This window comes from Aotus nancymaae, unplaced genomic scaffold (genome assembly GCF_030222135.1).
Source record: "Aotus nancymaae isolate 86718 unplaced genomic scaffold, 86718_ANA_hifiasm-v0.15.2.pri h1tg000025l, whole genome shotgun sequence".
NCBI lineage: Eukaryota > Metazoa > Chordata > Mammalia > Primates > Aotidae > Aotus > Aotus nancymaae.
In genome coordinates, this window is record NW_026988438.1 from 1,845,837 (window position 1) to 1,861,189 (window position 15,353).

At 34.9% G+C, this 15,353-nt stretch overlaps 1 protein-coding gene across 5 annotated transcripts in view; it reads left to right on the top strand.

Annotated features, from left to right (window-relative positions):
• Window positions 1–15,353, top strand: part of SNX13 (sorting nexin 13) — a 133,698-nt gene that overhangs the window by 66,421 nt on the left and 51,924 nt on the right. For all 5 annotated transcript variants that reach the window (XM_021674181.2, XM_012450686.2, XM_012450687.2 and 2 more), the window contains 3 exons: window positions 4,242–4,325; window positions 13,456–13,594; window positions 13,991–14,079. In XM_021674181.2, coding sequence (XP_021529856.1) covers window positions 4,242–4,325; window positions 13,456–13,594; window positions 13,991–14,079 — 312 coding nt within the window. The remainder of the gene's footprint in view (window positions 1–4,241; window positions 4,326–13,455; window positions 13,595–13,990; window positions 14,080–15,353) is intronic.

Below are 15,353 nucleotides of genomic sequence, written 5' to 3' on the forward strand. Positions count from 1 at the left end.
GTTTACGTGATACTCCAGCTGGCTACTGTAACATGGGATCACAGCATTATTTCACACGTCTTGTCATCTTTTCATTCTTGAAACTCTGTTTTCTCTTTTCTTTCATGTCACTGGTCTCATTTTTAGTTACGTTTGTTCTCCTTTTTAGTCACATTTATACTCCTTAACTTCTCTTCTGCTTAAATTTTAAATATTCAAGGTCTTAAGTCCGAGGACTTTGTCTTGCTTATCCATTCCCGTGGCTATAAACAGCTTCCAAATGCTAACGAGTTTCAGATTTATAGCTTTACTTCAGATTTACCTTCTGAGCTCCAGGCAACTCTGAGCTGCCTTCTTGAAATCACTGCTTGTGATTTCAAGGGACTCACAGCTTTTTAAAACTTAAGTATCCAAAGTGGAAGTCTTATTCTTACCTCCATATCCTGTGTACCTTTCAGTCTTCATCCCAGTAAGTGGTATGATCATCTAGTAAATTTTTGAAATCTCAAATTCTTCAGGAGGCTTACAGGGTCACATGTGGTGTGGCCTTATTCACCTCTCTAGCCTTCATGCCAAGCACTGTCAAGGAAAACCAGAGCTGGACAGTAAAGTGTGGAAAAAACAGACTATCCAGCAACTGTTGCAGTAGGGGGAATGTGACCTCAGTATAGAACAGAACTCAATTCTGAATACAAAAACAAGTTGGGATTTATAGCTCAGGAGTAGGCTGGAGATCAGTGGATGGAAAATTACTAAGATGAATCATCAGGTGTAAGGGGTATTCTGGTTAAACAGACTTAATAGGGTTCTTGTTGAAAGCAGGCCGGGATGTTCAGACGCAAAGGGTGGGGACTGAGGAATTTGATCATTTAGAGCGAGTGAGGGAGTTCTGGCTAAACCCACTTGATAGAGTTCTTGTTAAAAGTGCGATGAATAAATGAACAGACATGGAAACCCAAAGGTTAAGGCGTAAATGGTTAGAGGATTCAGAGGAGTCTACGTTTGGTCAAGGATACTCCAGCCAGACTGGCATTTCCCCCCACAAGTGCCATTTTCCTCCCTACCTGTCTAATGTGCTTTTTTCCTCTGTTAAGAATGATTCCTCTTACTCTGTCAGCTAAATTGCATTCATTCTTCATGTCTCACTTCATGTTACTTCCTTAGAGATGCCCTCCCTGACCACCCAGTCTAAAGCCCCCTTATAATTCCCTGTTATTATAGATATTATCCACTTGTTTTCCTTCATAGCGTTTACCATATTTGAAGATGGTAATTTGGTTGTTGTGTTTACTTATTTGATACCTCTTTCTCCAAGATTAATTGTAAATCTAATGAGGACAGATACTATATCTGTATTTATCATAATTATATACTTAGTTCTTAACATAATACCTGGTACATAGCAGGTGCTCAGTCAATCAGTTTTAATGCAAAAGGAAATGCATTTACCCTCTTGCAGGCTGTGATGCACATGCTACTATAGCTTTTTTTTTGAGATGGAGTTTTGCTCCTGTTGCCCAGGCTGGAGTGCAATGGCACGATCTTGGCTCACCGCAAGCTCTGCCTCCTGGGTTCAAGTGATTCTCCTGCCTCAGCCTCCCGAGTAGCTGGGATTACAGGCATCCGCCACCACACCGGGCTAATTTTTTATTTTTAGTAGAATTGGGGTTTCTCCATATTGGTCATGCTGATCTCAACTCCTGACTTCAGGTGATCTGCCTGCCTCACCCTCCGAAAGCGCTGGGATTACAGGCGTGAGTCACTGCGCCCTGCCTTACTGCAGCTTCTTGAGGATTAAGTTGACTCCTAGGAGCCATGAATGAAAATCTGCCTTATTACATGAGGTTATTAAAATAAGTAGGATTGTAATAAGTACGTATTTCTTTTAATATATTCCTCTTTTAGGCCAATATTTCATTTCATTATGGTTGAATTTAATTGAGTGAGGATAATTGCAGACCATGCATTCAGCAAGTCAGTTTTTTTTTCCTTTATCTCTTTCTTTGTCAGTTATTCTAAGATTCCTCAAAAGATACTTTTGTTTCAATTAAATAACAGATGAAAGCGTTTTCATTTTCTTTGTATGGATACTTTGTATAGATTGTGTAAGTCACAGTACTTGACATAATTGCTGTTTATTGCCTCTACTTTCTTGCCATTACTGTGTTTTATTCCTTTAAAGATATGGCTTCAATGACTTTGTATCTTTTAGTCCAGATGTTTGACAGAGGGTGCTGTAAAGTTGAGAGCTTAAAGTGGGAATTACGTGGAAGTGGCAACTTTCTTGGAATATGTAGAGCTCTCACTAGGAGACTGAGTCATGTGATTAGCCCTTGACTAACCAAACCCTTTAATGCGACAGATTAGAAGTTTTCTAATACAAATCAACTAATTGCACCAACTAATAAGAAACACAAAATTTAATCAAAAATTTTCCCCAGATGTTTTTTCTTCTTTTGAAAATAAACAGTGGAAAAATTGTGTGTGTGTGTGTGTGTGTGTGTGTGTGTGTGTGTCAATTTTCTCCTAACAATGTACATTTTGAAATTTGAACACATGGCCAGACAATTAATTTGAATGAAGGAATTACATACATAAATACAGTTTTAAAGAAGTTAGAGACTAAAAGTAATCTTGAATGAAGCCATTTTTTGTCATTTGGGACTGTAAAGTGTTTGCAAAGGCATTTCAAAAAATTACTGGTGCCCTATTCGTGCTCTTTGGAAATACTGATTCATCATGGGGGTAATCGTTGGCAGGCTTGCACAGCTTACAGAAGAGACTTGTACAGCTTACTGAAAATAAAGACCACCTTCTATGAACTTACACCAGTAAATGGCCCAAATAAATTAGAGATCTGGGAAGAAAAAATAAATTGATCCTTTACTGAAACATCCTGTTAAGCTTGTTGTTATTTAACCTCCCCAGTGTTCTTTGAGAAATTAGGTTTCATAAATTTATATGTTCCTGGCACTAAAGAATAAAAGGTAACACCAGGTAAAAACATTGTATTTATAGAAACAGTACTAGATTCTTAGCTAGTTAGTTTGTTTTTTATTCATTTATCAAATGTCTGCTGTATTTAAAACAGTGACCTAGAGAAGATGGGATGAGGAAGGTAAATATTTTTGAGGATAAATAATTCAATAGGTAAGTTGACCAGTTCCACTCATATAAAGGGTTCTAAGATACTTGCAGTCTATTAGAAAAACATAAGACAGCTGGGTGCAGTGGCTCATGATGTAATCTCAGGACTTTGGGAGGCTGAGGCAGGTGGATCATGAGATCAGGAGTTTGAGACTACCCTGACCAACATGGGGAAACCCCATCTCTACTGAAAATACAAAAATTAGCTGGGCATGGTGGTGCATGCCTGTAATCCCAGCTACTCAGGAGGCTGAGGCAGGAGAATCACTTGAACCTGGGAGGCAGAAGTTGCAGTGAGCCAAGATCACACCACTACACTCCAGCCTGGGTGACAGAGTGAGACTCCGTCTCAAAAAAGAAAAATATAAGACATATAATTACAGAGAAAATATCAAGTGGTAAATGTTGTAGATACAGGGCATGAGTATTTCAAGCACGTTTCTGTTGGAATCATCAAGATTTATTTAATAGGATCATTGATTCTGCAGTCAGTTTTTAAAGGAAGGGCAGAATATTAATACATAGGAGCATAAACAACTGTGGAGAATGGGAAGGTATATTCTAGATCATGTTGAGTCAATTAACATATCTATTATTTTAAAAATGTTTATTAGGAAAGTATTCAAACACAGAACAGCATAGAGAATAATACAGTAGACATTTATGTTACAACCATTTAGATTTAACCAGTGTTGATAATGTACTGTAGTTTCTCTGTTTCTTTGCTTGAGGTAACAATTGTAAAATCAGTGTGTATCATTTCCTTTTCTTTTCTGTTTCTATACTATTAATAAAGATAAATGAATCCATAAACATTTTTAGTCTCATATTTTGTCTTTTTAAAATTGACATCAATGCTAACATACTAGAGCTATCATTGTGCTTTATTTCACTCCACAGTTGTTACTGGAGATGTGTCCAAGTTGATATAGGTAACTTTATCTCATTTATCTAGACTGAGGCATAGTAGTTCATTTTTTTAAAAATAAGATTGTGCTGGTTATCAAGTTTTGCTTTCATATATGTCATACTTAAGTGACAGCATTGTGTTAGAATATTTATATTATGCTATTGATTTGAGAAATGCATTAAATTTTTTAATTTTATTTTTTCAGGAAATCCTTGCACGAGGAATTCTACTTCCATTAATAAATCAACTCAGTGATCCTGATTATATTAATCAGTATGTAATATGGATGGTAAGTGCATTTTAAAATTACAACTCTGTTTTAGAAATATATATATATGTATTTATTTAATACATATATTAAATAAACATATATGTATATATATAAATATATATAAAATATTAAATAGAAATATATATACATATATATATTTTTTATAAATATATATATTTTTTATAAATATATATTTTATTAAAAAATATATATATATATATTTTTTGAGACAGAGTCTCACTCTGTTACCCAGGCTAGAGTGCAGTGGCACAATCTTGGCTCACTGCAGCCTCTACCCACCAGGTTCAAGCAGTTCTCCTGCCTCAGCCTCCGAGCAGCTGGGATTACAGGCACCTGCCACTGCACCCGGCTAAGTTTTGTATTTTTAGTACAGATGGGCTTTCATCATCTTGATCAACCAAGCTGGTCTTCAACTCCTGACCTCATGATCTACCCACCTTGGCCTCCCAAAGTGTTGAGATTACAGGCGTGAGCCACCACGCCCAGCCAGAAATAATTTTTTAAATGTAAAAGTACAGTTTGGAGATAAGGTGTTTAAGCAATAATTCATAAAAGAAATTAAGCAAAAATGTTTCTGAAGTAATCTCTGTATTTCCAGTGTTTTATTTGCTTATATTTTGACTGTGTTGGCCACATTCTCTTTAAGAATTTTGTGGATTATCTTCTTTGCAGTTATGGTGCTACTACTGTTTCTTTAAAAAATATATAATATTTTAATACCTGTATGTATAAATGATGAGTATTTTTAATGGCTGCTATTTCATTTTAAATACAACTTGGGATTTGAACTACTTGACATTTAACTGACATTTTATACTGTATAATGGGGGATATATGGAGGACAGAACAGTAGAATGAGAATCAGAGAATCTGTGTTCTAGATGTTTCTGTAAGTTGCTTAGTGTCTGTAGTAGTTAAGAGTTTTCTCCTGTCGGACGTATCAAAGAGTAAGTGATTACTAAGTTCACAAGCCCTATTTTTTTTCTTTATAACATACACTTCTCCTTAATAAACTCATGGTCAAGGAAGAGTTGTAAATGGGCTGCCTGCAGGGAATTCTTTGATATCTACTTCTAGATCTTTGATTTGTTTTCTTAAATATGGGATTTCTTGTCTACTTTTGTCTTCCTTTAACTCTGTCTAGCTTTCTTAAGAAAGAATTACTTGTTCTTTGATTTATTTCCCTTAGGCATTGTCAGACTTGCCATTGTTTTATATTTTTACTTTATTTTTATTTATTTATTTTTGAGATGAAATCTCACTCTTTCACCCAGGCCAGAGCTCAGTGGTGCAGTCTTGGCTCACTGCAGCCTCTGCCTCCCTGGCTCAAGTGATCCTCCCACTTCAACCTCCCGAGTAGCTGGGACCACAGGCTTGCACCACCACATCCGGCTAATTTTTTGTACTCTTGGTAGAGACAGGGTTTTGCTGTATAGCCCTGACCGGTCATGAACTCCTAGCTCAAGCAGTCTGCCTGCCTTGGCCTCCCAAAGTGCTGGGATTACATACAGATGTGAGCCATTGTACCTGGCTGCCCTTGTTTTATTATTGTCGTTGTTGCAAAGTTTACCCTTTGACCAGACTGTGGTACCTGCAGACAAAAATTGAGTTATTAATTGTGTATTCCTAGAGCCTTTCCTGGAGACCATGGAACTTGATTCTTTTTCTTTGTGAACTTAGAGTTTGTATTAGGCACTATAAGAGCTTTAAAAATATGCGTAGGTACACAATTAAAAATATAAAAAAATGAGTCTACTTTGGCTAGGAATTCAGCTCTAAGAAGTTATTCTAAAGTGATAAAAAGCAAATTTGTGGCTATATTTTTAAAAAAATTTGTTAACAAGTTTTTAATTTTTAAAAATTATGGATACATAAGTGTTGTAAATATTTATGGGTATGTGATATTTTGATATAAGCGTACAATTTGTAATGTTCAAATCAGGATAATTGGCATATCCATCACATCTAGCACTTAGCACTTCTTTGCTTAGGAACATTCCAGTCCACTCCTTTAGCTATTTTGAAATGTGCAATAAAGTATTGTTAACTGTAGCCACCCTGTCATGCTACTGAATGGTAGACCTTACTCTTTCTGTGTTTTGTACCTATTAATTATTCTTTCTTTATTTCCCTTCCCACCCTCTGGTAAAGAAACATTTGACACTCTGTCTCCATGAGTTCTCTTTGTTTTGTTTTTAGTTCCCACGTTTGGCCTACTGTGCATGGTCAATTCGACTTAACATAATGTCCTTCAGTCAATATTTGATTCTTTTTCATTTATTTTTTTTGGCTGAATGATAATCTGCTTTGTGTATGTACCCTGTTTTCTTTATCCATTTCTTTACATACTTAACAGCACTTGTTATTGCTTCTCTTTTGGATAAAAGCCATTTTAACTGGAGTGAAATAAAATGTCATTGTAGTTTTAACTTATATTTCTATGATGATAAGTGCTGTTGAGCATTTTTTAATAACCTGTTTGCCATTTATATGTTATCTTTTGAGAAATGTCTATTCAGATTTTTGCCCATTTTTAATGGGATTTTGTTTTTCCTATTGAGTTGTTTGAGTGCCTCATATATTCTGGTTATCATTTCTTTGTCAGATAGGTAGCTTGCAAATATTTTCTCCTATTCTGTGGATTGTGTCTTCACTTTGTTGATCATTTCCTTTGCTGTGCAGAAGGCTTTTAGCTTGATGTGATCCCATTTGTACATTATTGCTTTGGTTCCCTATGCTTTTGAGGTCTGATGTAAGAAATTTTTGCCCAGACCAATGTCATGAATTGTTTCTCTACTGTTTTCTTCTAGTAGTTTTATAGTTTCACATCTTAGAATAAAGTCTTTAATCCATTTTATTTGTTTTTTTTTTATATGCTGAGAGATAGGGGTCTAGTTTCTTCTGCATATGGATATCCAGTTTTCTCAGCACCATTTATTAAAGTGACTGCCCCCCCCCCCCACCGCCCCAGTTTGTGTGTTTTGGCACATTTGTGAAAAATAAATTTACTTTGAATGTGTGGGTTTATATCCGTCTTCTCTATTCTGTTCCATTAGTTTATGTGTATTTTTTATGCCAGTGCGTACCCTCTGTTATGGTAACTGTAGCTCTGTAGTATAATTTGAAGTCAGATAATGTGATGTCTTCAGCTTTGTTCTTTTTTGCTTAGGATTGCTTTGGCTATTCTGGGTCTTCTGTGGTTCCACATATAAATACATTTTGATATTATTTTTTCTATTTCTGTGAAGAAAGTTATTGGTATTTTGATATGTAGGTTGCTTTGAATTTGCAGATCGCTTTTTGTAATATGGACATTTTAGCAATATTAATTCTTCCAATCCATGAACATGGAGCATCTTTACATTTTTTGTGTCTTCTTCAATTTCTTTTATCAGTGTTTTACAGTTTTCCTTGTAGACATCTTTTACTTCATTGGTTAAGTTTATTCTTAGGTATTTTGTTTTTTCTATTTGTAGCTATTTTAAATGAGATTACTTTCTTGTTTCTTTTTTCAAATTATTCACTGTTGTCTTGTGGAAAGTGCTATTGATTTTTGTATGTTGGTTTTGTATCTTGCAGCTTTACTAAATTTATCAGTTATTTTTTGTTGACTTGTCTTTTAGTCATCTTACTAAGGATATGAGTGGTCATATACCACAATTACAGTGTTATTCTGTATTTGTCTGTGTACTTAGTATTGTCAATGAGTTTTATACCTTCAGATGATTTCTTATTGCTCGTTAACATGCTTTTCTCTCAGATTGAAAAACTCCCTTTAGCATTTCTAGTAAAACTGGTCTGCTGTTGATGAAATCCCTTAGCTTTTGTTTGTCTGGCTAAGACTTTATTTCTCCTTCAGAGTTGACAAATAAATTTGGAGGATATGATATTTTAGGTTGAAAGACATTTTTTTCCTTTAGCACTTAGAATATATTGAATGATCCTACTCCTTCCTGGCCTGTAAGGTTTATGCTTAGATGTTTGCTGCCAGATGTATCAGAGCTCCTTTATATGTTATTTCCTGCTGCTGTTTCTTTCTTTTTTTCTTTTTTTTTTTTTTTTTGCAGACTTTAGGATTCTTTATGTATCCTTGACCTTTGAGAGTTTAATTCTTACATGCTTTTGGTGATCTCGTTTGAATTTTCTTGGTGTTTTTTGACCTTCTTATACTTGGATATTCATATCTTTTTCTGGATTTGAAAAGTTCTTTATTATTTCTTTGAATAAACTTTTAACCTGGTCTCTTTCTTTACATCCTCATTAAGGCCAATAAATCATAGATTTGCCCTTATGACACCGTTTTCTAGATCTCGTGGGCATGCTTAATTTTTTTCAGATTCTTTTTTCTGTGTGTATTTTTGTATAGCCTGTCTTAGCTTAGTTCTTCCTTCTGTTGGACCAATTCTGCTGTTAAGATACACTGATGAATTTTTCAGTTTGTCAGTTGAATTTTTCAGTTCTAGAGTTTATTTGATTTTCCCTTCAGTGTCTGTTAAATTTCTCAGTAGAATTCTGAATTCCTTCTCTGTGTTATCTTGAAGTTCTTCAAGCTTCCTCAAAACAGCTCTTTTGTATTTCTTGTCTAAAAGGTCACATATCTCCTTTACTTCTAGAGTGGTCACTGGCGTCTTATTTAGTTTCTTGAGGTCATGTTTTCCTGGATGCTCTTGGTGCTTGTGTTTGTGGACGTTCATTAGTGTCTGGACATTGAAGAGTTAAATTTTTATTTTAATCTTCTCAATCCGGACTTATTTGTACCATCCTTCTTGAGAGGGCTTTTCATGAAGTCAGAAGGGATTGAAAGTTAGAACCTAAGCCTGTGGTCACTATGGCTATTTCAGCAGTAGTTCGATCCCTAAGCCTAGGAATACTGTGACTCTTGGAGACTCTTACTTCCACCTTTTGGCTTCTGTGAATACTACAATCATGATTACACAAATATCCCTTTATGATCCTGTTTTCAATTCTTTTGTGCACTATTGGTGGAATGTAAAATGGTGCAGATACTTTGGAAAACAGTTTGGGGGTTCTTCTGAAAATTGTTACCATATGATTTAGCATTCTCACGACTAGGTCTGTATACAAAAGAATTGTGTGATCTTTTATCCTTTACCACTAATACTTTCTCTGTATCACTCATAAGTGTTCTTCACATTTATCATTCATCTGTTCACTGGAGCAGCACTGTTAATTTCCCTGAAGAACTTTTTCTGTTTTTGTTTTTGTTTTTTTCATTCTCTTATTGGATAATTGTTTAGTGCAGGAGACCAAGCTTTCAGTCTTGGCTTTTGACACATTTTCCTGGCTAAGCTTATTCATTTCTAGCTTTTGATTGAAAGTGAAAGACATGTGGCTCTTCCTTGGGCTTGAACACTTAGAATCCATTGCAGGGCTATTCATTGGTTTAATTTCAATATTGTTGTGTCTCAGTTAATAGGGAGGATCTACCTGAGGGAGAGAGACAGGAATGGTCAGTTGTTGAAACAGTCAGAATACACAAAACAGTTTATCAATTAATTTTGTCATCTTAAATGAGTATGGTTTGTAGTGTACTGAAACCATAATAATATCTATGATCAGTGGTCACCATAGTAGATATAATAATAATGAAAACGTATGAAATATTCTGAAAATTGTTAAAATGTCAATATGCACATGACATGAGCATATGTTGGAAGAATTATGCTGATAAGGGTTTCTGGACACAGAGTTGCCACAAACCTTCAGTTTGTTTAAAAACACAGTGTGAAGTGTCACAATAAAGCACAGTGGAATTGAAACAAGGTATTCCTGTATTCTATTTATTTTAATGACTTTCCAGAGATTCCTTATTACTATTACCATTATTTTAGTGGTTGCTCTAGGAATTTGTGTCCTCTTTAACCTGTCATCATATGCCTAGAGGCAGTATTTTATCACCTCACATGAAATATGAAAAACCTTGCTATAGCATAATTTTAATTAACCCCCGTCCTTTGTTCTTTTTCATGGCATATTTTACATCTACATGCATAATTTATTCCACAGTGCTGTATTAATTTTTGCATTAAACACCTTTTTTTAAAGAAATAAAGAACAGAAAAAAAACCTTTTACATCCATACATTTATTCAGTATTTTCAGTATTCTTCATTATTTTTTGTTGGTACAAATTTTAGTTTTGTTGTCATTTTTATTCATTTGAAGAACTTTCTTTAGGATTCCGTGTATTGCCAATTTTCTTGTGACAGATTCTCTGAGCTTTCTATTCTCTGAAAATATTTTTATTTACTGCAAAGTTTGGGGGATATTTCATTGATGTAGAATTGCTGTAAACTTTTTTTTTCTTTCAGTACTTTAAAAATTGTTTTATTTTCCTCTTGCCTTTATTATTTCTAATTAGAAGTCAATTTTCACTGTATAATTTATCCCCTCCATGTAATGCATCTTTTTACATAGTCCTATACTTTTACAGTATTCAGTTATCTGGCTTTTTGTTGAAAATAGCTAACATCCTAAGTTGATTACCTTTTCACAGCCCGCTCTTCCTGTTTTGCTTAGTTTAAATTTTATTTACAGTTATAGTTATTAATCCTTCCACAACATCCTGTACTTCGTTACCTCTTTCACTTTATTAGCTTGTTGATACCACAGCACTGGTTAAATCCAACATATCTGTGTACTCCATTCCTGTTTTTAAGCAGGTGAATGTGGCTGATGAAAAAAGAGAAACCTACACTAATCTCATTTGAAATTCATGCGCACTAATCTCATTTGTGCCCTTACTCATGCCTTGAAATCATTAAATTTTTTCTGTTCTGTTATGTGCCCCACCCTGACAAACTCTTTTATACTTCCTTAACTTTCAGTTAACATACTTTTTTTCACATCTTTTCTCTTAGCTCATGACCTTAGTACTCCACTGGAAAAATTGAAAGAATCAAAAGAGATGTTTCATAACGTCCTATTGTCATATACATTCATATCTTGTATCTATGCATGTGTATTTTACATTTTCTTCTGTTACTGTGGATAAAATATCCATGTATCTAGCTAAAGCAACTCCTTTACTTGCGCACTGTAACCAACTCCTTCTAGACAATTTCATTTTATTGCTTTGACAATTTTATATTCTCTCTATATATAATCAAATTTTCACTCTTTATATGATCATTCTTATTATCATACACCTTTGTCATTATCTCTTTCATCTTAAAAAGATGAAACAAGTCATTAATCTTGCATTCCATTTTAGGCGGCTCTCTTTTCTCCTCTTATTTCTTTACAGCAAAACTTTTTTTTTTTTTTTAACTGTTGGCTGTCTACATTTTCTCTTTTTCTTTCTTGAACTCCTCCAATAAACTTTTCTATGTCAAAGAGAATAATCCTGATTCTTATGGTCAGTTCTTAGATTCTTTATTTTTGTTTTGTACCTATATGAAATGCTTGACACAGTTTATCATTTCCTTTTCCTCTTCTTTTTTCTTTTCGACTAAGTCTCACTCTGGCAGCCAAGCTGGAGTGCAGTGGCATGATCTCAGCTCATTGCAACATCCGCCTCTTAGGCTCAAGCAATTATCCCGCCTCAGCCTCCCAAGTAGCTGGGATTCCAGGCACCCACCATGATGCGCAGCTAAGTTTTGTATTTTTAGTAGAGATGGGGTTTCACCATGTTGACCAGGCTGGTCTCGAACTCCTGACTTCAGGTGATCCTCCTGCCTTGGCCTCCCAAAGTCCTGGGTTTACTGCATCACACCCAGCCTTCATTTTCTTTCTTAAAACACTTCTTCTTTACTTGGCTTGTTAGCACACCAGAGTTTGTTGTTGCTTTTTCCCCTATGTTTTTGGCCTTTCTCAGTCTTTTGGCTGTGTAAGTCTTCTGAGTATCTGTTCTTAGATCTCTTCTCTTTTCATTCTACTCCATTTTCATGGTTTTAAGTGTCATCTACATGTCAGTGACTTTGAAATGCATATTTTTGTATAGTCCTTCTTTCTGAACTCTTGTCCATCATATTCAAAAGTTTACTAATGGCCATTTTTATATTTAATGGGATCTCACACTGGATTTTGCCTACTCACTCCCCTGGCAAATGTGGCATCTCTTTATTTTTTTCTCCCTCTCGTTTAGTGGTAAATCCACTGTTGCAGTTGTCAGGCTAACAATGTTGGTGTAGTTTTTTTTTTTTTGAGACATAATCTTGTTTTGTCGCCAGGCGCCAGGCTGGAGTGCAGTGGCGCGATCTTGGCTCACTGCAACCTCCGCCTCCCGGGTTCAAGCAATTCTTCTGCCTCAGCCTCCTGAGTAGCTGGGACTACAGGCTCATGCACCACGCCCAGCTAATTTTTGTATTTTTTTTAGTAGAGACAGAGTTTCACCATGTTGGTCAGGATGGTCTCTATCTCTTGACCTCTCAATCCACCCGCCTTGGCCTCCCGAAGTGCTAGGATTACAGGTGTGAGCCACCACGCCGAGCCATGTTGGTGTAATTCTATGTTCTTCTCTCTATTTCATGGTCACATCTGATTTATCAGCAAATTCTTTTGGCATTGTCTTTACAAAGCACTTTTAACCAGAAAACACTTTATAAAACACTTTGTGCCATACCACCACTGTCACCACCCTGCTCCCTGAGTATGTTATCTTTCACTTGTATTATTAACTGGTCTTTTTTTCTGATTTTGGTCTGCCTTTATTCTATTTTTATACAGCAGCACAGTGATTGTGTTATATTTTAGGTTGGAGAGTGTTACACTTTTTTTTAAACCTTCCAGTATAACTTCTAATTTTCTTCAGTGTGAAAGCTAAAACCTTTATACTGTAATAGAAGATTTGCCCTCCATTGCTGCTGACCGTATCTTCTGCTTAGCTGGTCTTTGGTTTAGTAGTCATCATGAGTTTCTTGCTATCATTAGATATTGTGAGCATGTTCCTATTCCTGTACTTTCAAGCATGCTGTATAATACTTACTTTATTTTGTTTGCAGTCTAAGACCCATTGGAATATAGGAACCCAAATACAGAGCTTTTTTCTTTTTGTTGTAAACACTGAGTATGTAGCAAATTGTCCTGGCACATAGTAGGCACTTAAGATTCAGTTTTCCTTTTAATAGGTGAATTCTCCATCCTTTTTTTGTTAAACTTGTTTTCAGATCCGTGATTCTAATTGCAACTATGAGGCCTTTATGAACATTATTAAATTGAGTGACAATATTGGAGAGCTAGAGGCAGTCAGAGATAAGGCAGCAGAAGAATTACAGTATCTTAGATCTCTAGATACAGCTGGTGATGGTAAGTAATGTATTTAATTTAAAATATATTTTTTGGAAGGATTATTACATCTTCAAAACTTTGGTTAATTTACCTAAATGTCATTTTCTGCTATTAGTTGTTTTCACCTTAATTAAATCTTCCTTATTATGTTAACATGTACTTAAGAGTAAAAGCATTATTTTCAGAATGAGAGAATGTGATTATTGTGATTATCCCTAAAGTGAAGGTAATTGGCATGGTTCACTTTCAATTAAATAATTTTACTGTATACTTTCTGATGGTTTATTTTATTCAATAAAACAATTGCCTTATTAATTGTTAACCGATTATTTTGTTAAATTACAGTAAGTGCATGTTTAAAGTATTTCACAAATAATGTTACCACTTTCTAGTTCTTGATTTATTTGTTTTTAGATATCAACACTATCAAAAATCAAATAAATAGCTTACTGTTCGTAAAGAAAGTATGTGACTCAAGAATACAGCGATTGCAGTCAGGCAAAGTAAGTAAAGTACTTTTGAATTAATGTTTAGTTATAAATACTTTATAGGGATTAAAATGCATAGTCAAGGACAAAAAGTAAGACATTTACCAGTGCAGCACTTTACAAGAGGACTTTAAAAAGAGTTAGCTCTTCTACAATGTGGTAGAAGGTTAATTAAAACGCTGCCTGAAAAATGTTAAAGTAATTAAAGATTTTATTTAATTCTTTGATTTATGTATTTACTTGTGTGTCATTTGTTTATTCAGAATTTACATTTATTCCATTTTTTGAGTTGGGCACTTTATAGAAGAGCCAAGTAGATGAACTCTTTTCATGGAGCTTACATTTTAGTTGCAGTGTCAGGAAATAAACCAGTAAGCAAATTGATGCATGATATCAGGTGGTGACACCCACTACAAAAAAACAGTAATAAAGCAAAGTAGGGTATAGAGAATGTCTTGGACTGGTTTAGATGGGTGCTGAGAGGTTAGATGACACTTAAACACAGGGAGACCTAATAACATGAGGCAGTTAGTCCTGTGATGTGTTTTTGTTTGTCTTTGAAGTGCTATCTTACAGGTAGTCATGAGAGCAAATTCAGGGGCCCTAAGGTTAGAATGTCTTTGGTGAGTTAGAGGAGGTCATTGTGAATTGTGTAGGATGAATGAGCTGTTGTGCTAGGAATGAAGTCATAGAAGAAAGAGGGGGAGGTTATATCTTTATATGGTTATCTATGGCATTACTGGCCATAGTAAGAGTTTTATTTTATTCTAATTGTGATGAAAATCAATTGGAGATTTGCCCTGGCAAGTGACACTACCTGACTTATGAGTTAAAATTTTAAATTATTACCTTTACTCTTTGAAGAACAGACACAAAGGGTGAGATGATGGGGGTAAGAATGGAAACTGAGAGATTATTTTCAATACTCCTGATTTAAACTAGATGAGAGATGTCTATGGAGGTTGTGAGAAGCTATTAGAGACTGGATATAGTGCCAATAGAATTTTCTTAATGGACTGAATATGGACTGAAAAGAAAAAAATAACTCAAAGATAATTTCAGGGTATTTTGATTTGAGCAACTGTATAAGTAGTGGTGCTCTTTACTGAATTAGATAACACTGAGAGAGGAGAGGTTTGGAAAAGAGAATTGAATTTTGGATATTTTAATTTGAGATCCTTGTTTGACTTTCAAGTAGACATGATAATTAGTAATCTTGATTTCTAAGGAAAAGTTAGTGATGGAGATAAATTTTGTAATCCTCAGAATTATTAAATGTTTACTTAATG